Consider the following 13,663-nt stretch of genomic DNA (forward strand, 5'->3'; position numbering starts at 1 on the left):
CCCCACTACTCTGGGGCCCTAGAATCCTCCATCAGGCTGTTTCCCCTATAGGCTTAGCTGTTTCCCTGAATTCTTAACCTTTTACTTTGACTAAATCCGGACTCTTCCCTAAGGCCACAGCTTCTCTTAAAGTCCTGCTGTGTATTTTCCACCAGACTGTGCTGTCCACTTGATTTAGGATGTGGGGCCAGCCACTGCCCCCACCCCCTAAAACACAATGTTTCTTTCAGAACTGTAACTTAGTTCTCATGTTAAAAACAACAACAACAACAATAAACTTTCCCACATTAAAGACAAGTCTCAAATTGCTCTATCTCTCTGTAGCCCTGTAATTTGTAGACCTTTTTTTTATTCATACAAATCTTCCCCTAATTCTGGACCAATTCATTATTTGGACTAATGATATATTATTCAAAATATATAGGTTTCATAATAATTGCACCTCCAAAGGCCTCCTCTTTATATCTGACCCCAGCTTCCTGTCCTTCTGGTTCCTATACTCTCTTATTTGTACCTGCTCTTTCACCTGTGTGCACCCCAGATCCAAGGTCCCTCTACTTTTTCCTGGTCCATCAGCTCCTCCTAATCTCCTTTCTCTGACAAGCCTAATATGAGTTCTGATCACCTGAAGGACAGTTGCCCCTCTCCCTTCCTTTAGCTCTTTGCAAAATCTAAATCCTAGATCAGTACTGTAATACCTTTGGTGTATTTCTATAGCTATAAAGCAGAGGACAACTGGAAAAAGTCATCTCAAGCTTGTGCAGACTGGAGAAAACACAAATGCATTCAAGGCTCTCAATACCATCTGCCAATCCCTATCCTTGTGTTTGGTCAGTTCTACCTCTTGTACCTTTTGTAATTATTCTAAATGTTGCCCCACTCTACAGAAATTTGTTTTTTCCTTCATTCACAAAATTGGGGGTCTTGGTCATGGTCCTCCTCAATGTTCTACCCTGATAGCCACACATATCCTTATCCCCTTCCCTCTAATTCAGAAGATAAGGCATCCCCCCTTTCTCCCCAAGCTGTTTCCTTGGCCCCCTGCGACTGTATTTGATTAGTCATTCCTTCCTGAAAACATCTTCAAATTCTCCCTCTCTGGCTTCTTCATTTGAGAAAAAAATATAAATCTCTCCCATTCAGAGACCTTTCCTTTGACTCTGTGGCTGGTGTACAACCTCTTTCCTGTTTGAGCAAAACTTCTTGATAGTAGAATCTAGAACCTCTGACTCTACTTCATCACCCCCCATTCACTTATCAGCCTACTGACCCCGGCATCCAGCCCATGAATCTTCTGCAAATTTTCTCAAAGTCAGCAGTGATTATCTTAACTGCCAAATCTAATGGACATCATTCAATTCTTACTTTACTGTTAAACCAGGCTACATGTGGCTATGTTGATGTTTCCTTTTGTTGACCTGAAACAAACAGACTGCCAGATACTTTTCCAGCAAGGATGGGTTTATTTGGAATCAGCATAGAACTGCAATTCTGGATCTGCAATTATGGGCAAGACACATGCGTGACAAGGGAGGGAGAACACATTTACAGAGGGGAAAAGGAAGTCGGGAGGGATATGGTAAACAAAGTGTCATGGCCTTTCATTGGCTGAGTCCTTGCCAGGAAAGAAGAGGAATCTGTCTTTTTCCTGTTAGGCTCTGCTATCCTAGCAGGGTGTGAGAACTTCTCTTTCTGGCCTCTCAACTCTATTTAACTGAGGTTTCTGTTTATTAAATTTTTACACTTTCTTTTAAAAATTGATTCCATTGGCTTCTTTTTCTTTTGTTAGCAATCATTTTTATTTTTTATTTTTTTGAATTTTATTTTATTTTTTTATACAGCAGGTTCTTATTAGTTATTTATTTTATACCTATTAGTGTATACATGTCAATCCCAATCGTCCAATTCAGCACACCACTATCCCCACCCCACTGCAGTTTTCCCCGCTTAGTGTCCATACATTTGTCCTGTACATCTGTGTCTCTATTTCTGCCCTGCAAACCGGTTCATCTGTATCATTTTTCTAGATTCCACATATATGCATTAATATACGATATTTGTTTTTCTCTTTCTGACTGACTTCACTCTGTATGACAGTCTCTAGGTCCATCCATATCTCTACAAATGACCCAATTTTGTTCCTTTTTATGGCTGAGTAATAATCCATTGTATATATGTACCACATCTTCTTTATCCATTCGTTTGTCGATGGGCATTTAGGTTGCTTCCATGACCTGGCTATTGTAAATAGTGCTGCAATGAACATTGGGGTGCATGTGTCTTTTTGAATTATGGTTTTCTCTGGGTATATGCCCAGTAGTGGGATTGCTGGATCATATGGTAATTCTATTTTCAGTTTTTTAAGGAATCTCCATACTGTTCTCCATAGTGGCTTTATCAATTTACATTCCCACCAACAGTGCAAGAGGGTTCCCTTTTCTCCACACCTTCTTCAGCATTTATTGTTTGTAGTTTTTTTTTATGAAAAGGTTTTTTAAAAAATAGTATATGATCCTCAATATCAATATTATACCATCATGAGCTGGCAAAGACAGTGTTTATCTGGTATCAAGTGAAGAAAATAAAATATCAAGATATCATTCTTTATTGTTGAACAAGTCCAATCACTATATGTAATTTGTTCTTCTGAAGGGAATTAGTACACATTTTGCTTTCTTTTTTTTTTCTTCACACGCACACACTGTATTTTATTTTTATAAGAGATAAATAAACTAACACCAAGCATTGTAAATGGATGACCACAACAAAAGCAACAATGATTGCAATTACTAAACACGAAACACACTCATACTATGTCATAATATTGACATTCAGTCCAGTAATCCTCCACTGTAACAGCTCCTTTACTTTGCAGTGAAAATTAATTTGTATATTTTTTGCCTCTGAGTCCTTGTGGGATTTTTTTTTATTCAAACAGAAAGTCAGAAAAATTATAATCATCCTCATCAGTTCACTCAGTCCCATGTAAATAATTTTTTTTCATCTTGATCTTTTGTTAGCACTTTTATGAATTCATCAGTTTTCATTAGAGTTCTGAAAATGCTTATTCATTCAGTTCAGCAGTATAGTCAGTTACCAGAAACCTGTACTTGTCAGTCTTTTCCATGAATTCCTTGAAGATGAAACCCTTTTATAGGAACATTTTTGCAAAAGCATCAGAGTACACCCAGAACTGTCTGTAAATGAGAAAAGACTTAAAAATGACCATGGTTAAAGATTTGATGAAAGTTCACAATAATGCAATTGACAAGGAAATTTAGTTATTTCTGAGATATACATTTTAAAGTAATAACTAGAATTATGACTTATACATTATACCAGAACATATAAGGTTTTTAGAAATTTTATTAATGTCTGAAACATTTATATTAACATATTTCCATACAAATAACCCAAAGAAAGTTTAGTATTAGGTGTTTTTTTTTTGTTTGTTTGTTTTATACTGCAGGTTCTTATTAGTCATCAATTTTATACACATCAGGGTATACATGTCAATCCCAATCGCCCAATTCAGCACACCACCATCCCCAGCCCACCGCGGTTTTCTCCCCTTGGTGTCCATATGTTTGTTCTCTACATCTGTGTCTCAACTTCTGCCCTGCAAACGGGTTCATCTGTACCATTTTTCTAGGTTCCACATACATGCGTTAATATATGATATCTGTTTTTCTCTTTCTGACTTACTTCACTCTGTATGACAGTCTCTAGATCCATCCACGTCTCAACAAATGACTCAATTTCTTTCCTTTTTATGGCTGAGTAATATTCCATTGTATATATGTACCACATCTTCTTTATCCAGTCATCTGTCAACAGGCATTTAGGTTGCTTCCATGACCTGGCTACTGTAAATAGTGCTGCAATGAATATTGGTGTGCATGTGTCTTTTTGAATTATGGTTTTCTCTGGGTATATGCCCAGTAGTGGGATTGCTGGATCATATGGTAATTCTATTTTTAGTTTTTTAAGGAATCTCCATACTGTTCTCCATAGTGGCTGTATCAATTTACATTCCCACCAACAGTGCAAGAGGGTTCCCTTTTATCCACACCCTCGTCTGCATTTGCTGTTTGTAGATTTTCTGATGATGCCCATTCTAACTGGTGTGAGGTGATACCTCACTGTAGTTTTGATTTGCATTTCTCTAATAATTAGTGATGTTGAGCAGCTTTTCACATGCTTCTTGGCCATCTGTGTGTCTTCTTTGGAGAAATGTCTATTTAGGTCTTCTGCCCATTTTTGGATTGGGTTGTTTTTTTTTAAATATTGAGCTGCATGAGCTGTTTATATATTTTGGAGATTAATCCTTTGTCCATTGATTTGTTTGCAAATATTTTCTCCCATTTTGAGGGCTGTCTTTTTGTCTTGTTTATAGTTTCCTTTGCTGTGCAAAAGCATTTAAGTTTCATTAGGTCCCATTTGTTTATTTTTGTTTTTCTTTCCCTACTGTGGGAGGTGGGTCAAAAAAGATCTTGCTGTGATTTATGTCAAAGAGTGTTCTTCCTATGTTTTCCTCTAGATTCCATTGGCTTCTATGGCTCTATGGTTTGCTGGTCTGTCCCTTATCTCTTGGACTGTAGCAAATCGTCCTTTGATTAAAACACAATGGAGGCTCCTCAAGGTCACAAGACTTCCCAGTAGTCAGGCCCTCTTGCTCCTCATCCTTGCCCTGTCTCCAGTTTGGTCCCTCACCACCTTATCTTGGGCTCTATGTTCCTGCACTGAACTTGTTATAGATCCGGGCATGGACCAGGCTATTTTTTTCCATTTGAAACTTTGCTCAAACTCCCCTTTCTACCTGGATAACTCCCTTTCTCACACTTTTTTCTAACTCACACATATGTTTAAATGTAATTTGGGTAGCATTTCCTCTAATAAGCTTCTTCAAACCCTGAAACTGCCATAGAAGCCCTTTCATTATATATCTATAATATCCTGTACACATATCTATTGTTCTATCCACCCCACTATGCTATGAAAATCTATTCTGTGTCCATCTGACACTAATGGATAAAGTTCCTGGGACTATACACTGTGTATACTTTAATCACTCTTGCACAGTGCCCAATAAATATTTGTTGAATGAATATATAAATGAAATTTATAACACAGACTAACAGGCCTACATTTAAAAAACCAAATCAATTTGATTTATAATGCTGTATAAGTTTGAAGTATACAGCATGTTATATTGATAAATTTACATGCTGTAATATGATTGCCAATGTAGTGATATTTATCACATTACATCATTATAGTACAATATTATTGTCTGTATTCATTATACTGTGCATTAAGTCTCTATGGTTCATTTACTACTCATTACAAGTTTGTACCCTTAAACACCATCACTCTCATCCACCCTTCCACCCACCCCACTCTTTCCAGGGCACCATGATTTTACCATTTTATCATTATTTTATAGGTTTAACTTTTTTAGACTCCACTTGTAAGTGATATCATTTAGTATTTGTCTTTCTCTCTCTGACTTATTTTGCTTATCATAATGTCCTCAAAGTTCATCCATGTTGTTGCAAATGGCAGGATACTCTCCTTTCTCAAGACTTAATAATATTCCATTGTGTAAATGCACTACATCTTTAAAATCCATTCATTGATCCATTAAACATTTGGGTTGTTTTCATATCTTGGCTACTGTGAATAATGCTGTGATAAGCATGGGAATGTATACATCTCAGCAAGATCCCATATTCATTTCCTTTGATTATATACCCAGAAGTGGAATTGTTGGATCATATGCTAGATCTATTTTTAAATTTTTTGAGGAACTTCCATATTGTTTTCCATACAGGTTGGACCAATTTACATTCCCATCAATAGTGTATAAAGGTTCCCTCTTCACCACATCCTTCCTAGCAACTGTTACCTCTTGTCTTCATCAAGAAGAGTCATTATAACAGTGGGAGGTGATATCTCATTGTGGCTTTGATTTGCATTTCCCTGATAATTAGTGATGATGAGCATTTTTTCATGTATCTGTTGGCCATTTTGATATACTCTTTGGGGAAATGTCTATTTAGTTCTTTTGCCCATTTTTAAAAATCAATTTTTTTTGTCATTGTTGTTATTGAATTGACTGAGTTCTTTATATACTTTGGATATTAACCCCTTATCTGATATGAGGTTTAAAAAATTTTCTCCCATTCTGTGGGTTGTCTTTTCATTTTGTTGTTTCCTTTGCTGGGAAAAAGCTTTTGAGTTTGATGTAGTCCTTTTTGTTGATTTCTTCTTTTACTGTTTGTACTTTTGGCATCATGCTGAAAAATTATTGCCAGGACCAATATCAATGAGCTTCCTCCCTACGTTTTCTTCTAGGAGTTCTACAGTATCACGTCTTATGTTTAAGTCTTTGATCCATTTCAAGTTAATTTTTGTGGATGGTGTGAGACAGGGCCCAATATCATCTTTTGGAATGTGTTTCTCCAGTTTTCCCAGCACTATTTGTTGAAGAAACTATCCTTTCCCCGTTGGGTATTCTTCACTCCGTTGTTGAATATTAGTTGACTGTATATTCTGGGGTTTAATTCTGACTCTCTATTCTGTTCCATTTGTTGACAGGTCCATTTTTGTGCCAGTACCATACTGTTTTTATTACTACTGCTTTGTGGTATAGTTTGAAATCTGGAAGTGTGATATTTCCAGCTTTGTTCTTTTTTTCTCAGGAACGCTTTGACTATTCAGGGTCTTTCTTGGTTCCACACAAATTTTCAGATAGTTTCTTCTATTTCAGTGAAGAATGAATTTGTTATTTTGATGGGAATTGCACTGAATCTGTAGATTGCTTTGGATAGTATGGTCATTTTAACAATATTAATTCTTCCAATCTATGAACGTGGATGTCTTTTCATTTGTTTGTGTCTTCTTTGATATCTTTCAGCAAAGTTTTGTAGTTATCATTGTACATATCTTTCACCTACTTGGTTAAATTTATTCCTAAATAGTTTGTGGTTTTTTTGATGATATTGTGAATGGGATGAGTTTCTTTATTTCTTTTTAAGATACTTCATCATTTGTGTAAAGAAATGCAATTGATTTCTGCATGATAATTTCGTATCCTGTCACTTTACTGAAATTATTAATCCAAATATTTTTTGACTGATTCTTTGGGATTTTTTCTATTTAAGAACATATTTATCAACAAATAATGGAAACTTTAATTATTCCTTTCTGATCTGAATGCCTTTAATTTCTTTGTCTTGCCTAATTTGCTCTAGCTAACTTGCATTACTATATTGGATAGGAATGGTAAGAGTAGGCATCATTCTTTGTTCCTGATCTTACACTTTCAATTTCTCTCCATTAAATATAATGTTAGCTGTGAGTCTACTGTATATGACCTTTATTTTGTTGAGGTATGTTCTTTCCACATCCAGTCTGTTAAGGTTTTTATCATGAAAGGATGTTGTATTTTGTCAAATGCTTTTTCTGCATTTATTGAGATGATCATGTGATTTTTATCTTTTATTTTATTGATATGATGTGTGTAATAACATTTATTGGTTTGTGTATTTTGAACTATCCTTGCATCCCAGGAATAAATCCCACTTGGTAATGGTGTATTATCTTTTTAATGTGTTCTTGAATTTGGTTTGCGAATTTTTGTTGAAAATTTTTGCATTTATATTCATCAGGGATATTAATGTATAGTTTTCTTTTTTTGTGGCATCCTTTTCTGGCCTTGGATTCAAAGTAATGATGGGCTTGTAGAATGAGTTTGGAACTGTTCTCTCCTCTTGGATATTTTGGAAGAGTTTGATGAGAATTGGTGTTGTTTTCTGAACATTTGGAAGAATTCTCCAGTGAGATGTCTGGCTCTGGAGTTTTTGATTACTGATTCAATCTCTATACTCAATATTGGTCTGTTCAGATTTTCTATTTCTTCCTGATTCAGAGTTGGTAGGTTATGTGTTTCTAGAAATGTATCCATTTCTTCAGGTTATGTAGTTTGTTGGTATATAATTGTTCATAGTAGCCTCATAGATTCTATGTATTTCTGTAATTTCCATTGTAACGTCTTATCTTTCATTTCAAATTTTACTTTTTTGAGTCTTCTCTCTTTTTTTTCTTAGTCTAGCTAAAGGTTGAACAGTTTTGTTTATCTTTTTGAATAACCAGATCTAAGTTACATTGATCCCTTTTATTATTTTTCTAGTCTCTATTTCATTTATTTCTGTTCTGATCTTTATCATTTCCTTACTTCTGATAACCTGAGGCTTAATTTGTTCTTCTTTTTCTAGTTCCTTGAGGTGTAAAGTTAGCTTGTTATTTGAGATCTTTCTAATTTTGTAATATATATGTTATATTAAGCATGTACTTTCCTCTCAGAACTGCTTTTGTTGTATCCCACAGTATTTGATATGTTGTCTTGTCTTTCCTTTCTTTAACTGAGGTATAGTTGATTTATAATATTGTTGAAGTTTCAGTGATTCAATATTTTTATAGATTATACTACATTTATAGTTATTATAAAATATTCCATGTGGTATACAATATATCCTTATAGCTTATTTTATACAGAGCAGTTTGCATCTCTTAATTCCCTATCCCTATCTTGCCCCTTCCCCATTTTCCACTCCCCACTGGTAACCACTAGTTTGTTCTCTATATATGTGAGTCTGTTTCTGTTTTGTTATTTCCACCTATTAAGTGATATCATACAATATTTGTCTTTCTTTGTCTGACTTATTTCACTAAGCATAATACCCTTCAGGTCCATCCATGTTGTTGCAGATAGCAAAATTTCATTCACTTTTATGACTGAGTAGTATTCCATTACATATATATACCACATCTTCTTTATCCATTCGTCTGTTGATGGACACTTAGGCTGCTTCCACATCTTGGCTATTGTAAATAGTGCTGTTATGAATATTGAGGTGCATGCATCTTTTTGAATTAGTGTTTTCATTTTCTTCAGATATATACCTAGTAGTAGAATTGATGGATCATACAGTAGTTCTATTTCTAGTTTTTTGAGGAAACTCCACGCTGTTTTCCACAGTGGCTGCACCGATTTACATCCCAACCGACAGTGTACAAGGGTTCCCTTTTTTCCACATCTTCACCAACATTTGTTATTTGTGGCCTTTTTTTTTTTTTTTTTTTTTTTCGGTATGTGGGCCTCTCACTGTTGTGGCATCTCCTGTTGTGGAGCACAGGCTCTGGACGTGCAGGCTCAGCAGCCATGGCTCATGGGCCCAGCCACTCCATGGCATGTGGGATCTTCCCGGACCAGGGCACAAACCTGTGTCCCTTGCATTGGCAGGCAGACTCTCAACCACTGCACCACCAGGGAAGCCCCATTTGTGGCCTTTTTGATGACAGCCATTCTGACAGATGTGAGGTGATATCTCATTATGGTTTTGATTTGCATTTCTCTGATAATTTGTGATGTTGAGTATCTTTTCCTGGCCTGTTGGCCATCTGTATGTCTACTTTGGAAAAACATCTATTCAGGTCTTCTGTCCATTTTAAAATCAGGATGTTTGTGGGGTTTTTTGGTGTGTGTGTGGTACGCGGGCCTCTCACTGTTGTGGCCTCTCCCATTGCGGAGCACAGGCTCTGGACACGCAGGCTCAGTGGCCATGGCTTACGGACCCAGCCACTCTGTGGCATGTGGGATCTTCCTGGACCAGGGCACGAACCCGTGTCCCCTGCATCAGCAGGCGGATTTTCAACCACTGTGCCACCAGGGAAGCCCTGTTTGTGGTTTTTTAGATGTTGAGTTGTGTGAACTCTTTATATATTTTGAATATTAACCCCTTATTTGCCATATCATTTGCAAATATAATAATTTTCATGTTGTTTTTTGTGGGCTTTTTTTTCCCTCTTAGAGAAGTCCCTTTAACATTACTTTTAAAACAGCTGCTCTTTTAGCTTTTGCTTTCTGTAAAACTTTTGATCTCTCCAACAAATCTGAATGAGAGCCTTGCCAGGTAGAGTATTCTTGGTTGTAGATTTTCCCCTTTCATCATTTTATATCATATCATTCCTTTCTGACCTGCTGAGTTTTTGCTGAGAAGTCAGCTGTTAGCTTTATTGGAGTTCCTTTGTATGTAATGTGCTGCTTTTCCCTTGTTGCTTTTAATATTCTCTCTTATCTTTAATTTTTGCCATTTTAATAACCATGTGTCTTGTTGTGTTCCTCTTTGAGTTGATCCTGTTTGGGACTCTCTGTGATTCCTGGACTTCTATGTCTGTTTCCTTTCCCAGGTTAGGGAAGTTTTCAGCTATTATGTCTTCAACTATGTTCTCTGTACCTTTCTCTCTCTTCTCATTCTGGGACCCCTATAATGAAAATGTTAGTGTTCTTGATGTTGTCCCAGAGGTCTCTTAAACTGTCCTCATTTTTTTTTTCTTCTTTCTGTTCAATGTCAGTGATTACTACTACTCCGTCTTCCAGCTCGCTGATCCATTTTCCTCTGTATCATTTAGTTTACCGTTGATTCCTTCTAGTGTTTCTTTCATTTTGGTTATTGTAGTCTTCATCTCTGCTTGGTTGTTCTTTATCTTTTCTCTTTGTTAAAAACTTCTAAATTCTCACTCTTTTCATCCACTTTTCTCCTGAGTCCTTTGATCATCTTTATGATCATTACCTTGAACTCTTTCTCAGATAAGACTGCCTATCTCCACTTCACTTAGTTCTTCTTCTGGTTTTTAATCTTGTTCCTTAAATTGGAACATGTTCATCTTTTATCTTTGCCTTCATCTGATGTGAACTGAATGATTTTTGCTGATGCAGATGTTTAATGGTCATGAGACCCCCTCAGGGTAGGAATAATCTCTGGTTCCTGTCAGTGCAGACTTATTCTCCCTTAGTAGTCAGTTCTATTTTTACCTTTGGCCCCTTTAAGTTGTCCTGTGCCCCTTTTGGCAGTATGGAGTGTAGCTGAGAATGCCTCTGGATCTCCATCTGCCCAATCCTTCCTATATGTAATTTACCCACAATAAACTTCATAATTGCCTGTTTTTTGGTGTCAAAGTTCCTTTCCAGTTTGGAGAATATATTCAATATCTCTGCCTACCAGTATCAACCATTTCTAATTTGGAAGCATGTGGCTTTTTTCTCTTTCATTTTATGTTTACTGTGCAGACTAAAACTTAAGTTTGTAGGTTATTAACACACTGATATTTGAAAATATCTAATTGTTTATTCAAGTTGAATTCATGCCTGAAAAATTTCTCCAGGATGACGTAAAAACAAGTCCACTCTTTAAAAAATTTTTTCATTCATATGATTGAGAAGAATTTAATTTTAACCTTGATGTTTGAACTACTTCTTATGTCTCTGATGGCTTTTCATTTAAAATGCTAGAGATATTAACAGGTTTGAAATATCATCAGTATAATAAAAGAACTGCTCTTTGAATAATAACAATAATGGTATTTTAATAATCAAAATCCAAGATTTCAGGTCAGTTTCTAGTTCTTTTAGTTTTCTCTAATTTTTGTATTTCCAAGATATTTTAGATTATCCATACTAATTCCTTCCCCCTTGGCTATGAAGGATCCTGATTTTGTTTGTTTGAAGGGACTTCATGGAATGAAGGTTTTGCCAATCCTCTTAAATTATCATCCTATCCTAATAAGTCCATAAACTTGAACTTATTCTCCTGAATAACAGGAAAATCAGGTAAAACCTATCTATTATGTTTCAAACTCTTCCCAAAGTGAAGTTGAAGTCTAAGACAAAATCTAAAACCAAATAAACAATAAATGTAAAAACATAAAAAAGAGGGATTGAAAAAATGAAAGCATGTGGAAAAAATCCATGAATGTTCAAAGGGCGCACAATATTTTAAAGTAAAGGTGTCCTAATAATGTGCATCTTGCAGCCTAAAATTGTTTTTGACAATCATTAGGAGTCATCACTTTCTGGGAGAAACACATCTTTTGCAATCTTAAAGTCATTTGCATAGAGAAGTTGTATATTACGCATATGTGAGGTTGGCAATATGAAAAATATTCAAGCAATATAGGGCACATCACATTATTTAACCTCAGTAAATGGTTATTTTGAAACTGTAATTTTCCAAATTAAAAAGGTCTCAGGTTTTACCCCTAGAAATTTGCACTTTGGAAACTTTTCCTGGATTAAATGGATTATTCAAAACATTTACAAGCACCCAAATCTCTTCATTCCCTGCAAGAAAGCAACAGTGGGAAATACTTGGGGCCTAGCATTTATGACTTAGAGACATAAATTCTGCTCCTAAGTTGATTCCAAGTATTTCCACACTTAAACAGTGATGAATATTAAAAAATAAATCTCCATTTTAAGATGCTCTCTTCCTCTTACAGGTGGATGGACTGAGAATATACATATTTTAAGTTTCTTTCTCCTTAAGTGGAAAAGATAGTATGAAAATTTAGCATTTAATGAAGACCTACATGAATACAACAAAGTGATATCTCCTTTAAGGAAAGTCTTGCCAGACCTACTCAGTTTCTGTATGTCCTCAGGTACTTCTCAACTGATAATTTTCAAAAAATTGTTTTTCAAATTATTTAAAATTTTTTATTTATTTATTTTTCCAAATAATTTTCAAGTTGAAAACAACCCAATCTTTATTCTAAAGTTTCTCTCATGCTTATAATGTAAACTACTGAGGTGGTTCTGTGGGATGAGACCCTGAGTCCTTAAAAGTGGACTGAGAGAGGAGATGCACCATGGGTGAGCTGCAAATGTACACTGAGAAGATGTGAATGGTGTGCAACCTAATGTGACCTAATAGCATCTCAGTGTCTAGGGTTTTTTCTCCTGTGGTCTCCAGTTTAGTGTCTGGCCCTGGAGCCCAGGATCTAAGCTGAGATTGCACACTCACTGACCTTTTGGTGCTTGTGCTGGAGATAGGCAGGTAGTCCATGACTGCGATGTACACGTATTGCTTGGCATCATCTATTACACTGTAGATGGCGTCTATGTCAAAGCTTCTGTTTTTAGGGCAAAACAGTTTGGGAGAATTCTGTGAAGACACAAAAACCAAACTTTTAGAGTATTAATTTTTGCAATCTGGGGATTTCTCTTTTTTGCTGTTATTTTAAAATTAAAAAAAATGAATCTTGGCTTTTAACCAATTTTTGCAAACCTACTTTCCAGTTCTTTATGAGATTAAGACAAATACATTTTCAGTTCTATCAAAGTTGAGGCAAGTAGAAATCAAGGTGTGTGGGGGATGGGTCTCAAATCTGTCCTTTAAGTCAGTTTTGGGAGGGAATTCTTGTTTTCAATACACACACCTCTTATTTTGATAAGAGTGCTCTAACTCTAAACTTAATGTGACTCTGGTATACATCCCTGTCATACATAGTTAATTTTCTCAGACATTATCATATATGGTATATATATGTATATAGCAAGCCATTTATGCTAGAAGTTATTTCACTTGAAAGGTAATGTGGCCATGAAGATGTTCAAGACACATAGTCTAAAAATCTTGCGTTTCTTTTTCCCCAAATCTTTCATCGAGTGAGGAAGAGGAGTGTTGATTGTTGAGAAAGAGTCATCAGTAATTCTAGAGGAAAAACCAAGTGACTTATTAAGATGCCAAGCTCATAAGGAGAGACAGGGACTTAAGAAAAATGAAAAAAGAGGCAAATTATACTTGAGGTATTCTTCTTA

General features: G+C 35.7%; 1 protein-coding gene across 4 annotated transcripts in view; it reads right to left on the bottom strand.

Annotated features, from left to right (window-relative positions):
- Nucleotides 1-13,663, bottom strand: part of PLD5 (phospholipase D family member 5) — a 497,278-nt gene that overhangs the window by 13,119 nt on the left and 470,496 nt on the right. For all 4 annotated transcript variants that reach the window (XM_067044238.1, XM_067006473.1, XM_067005919.1 and 1 more), the window contains one exon: nt 12,871-13,007. In XM_067044238.1, the coding sequence (XP_066900339.1) occupies nt 12,871-13,007 (137 nt within the window). The remainder of the gene's footprint in view (nt 1-12,870; nt 13,008-13,663) is intronic.

Source organism: Kogia breviceps, chromosome 1, assembly GCF_026419965.1.
Source record: "Kogia breviceps isolate mKogBre1 chromosome 1, mKogBre1 haplotype 1, whole genome shotgun sequence".
Lineage (NCBI taxonomy): Eukaryota > Metazoa > Chordata > Mammalia > Artiodactyla > Physeteridae > Kogia > Kogia breviceps.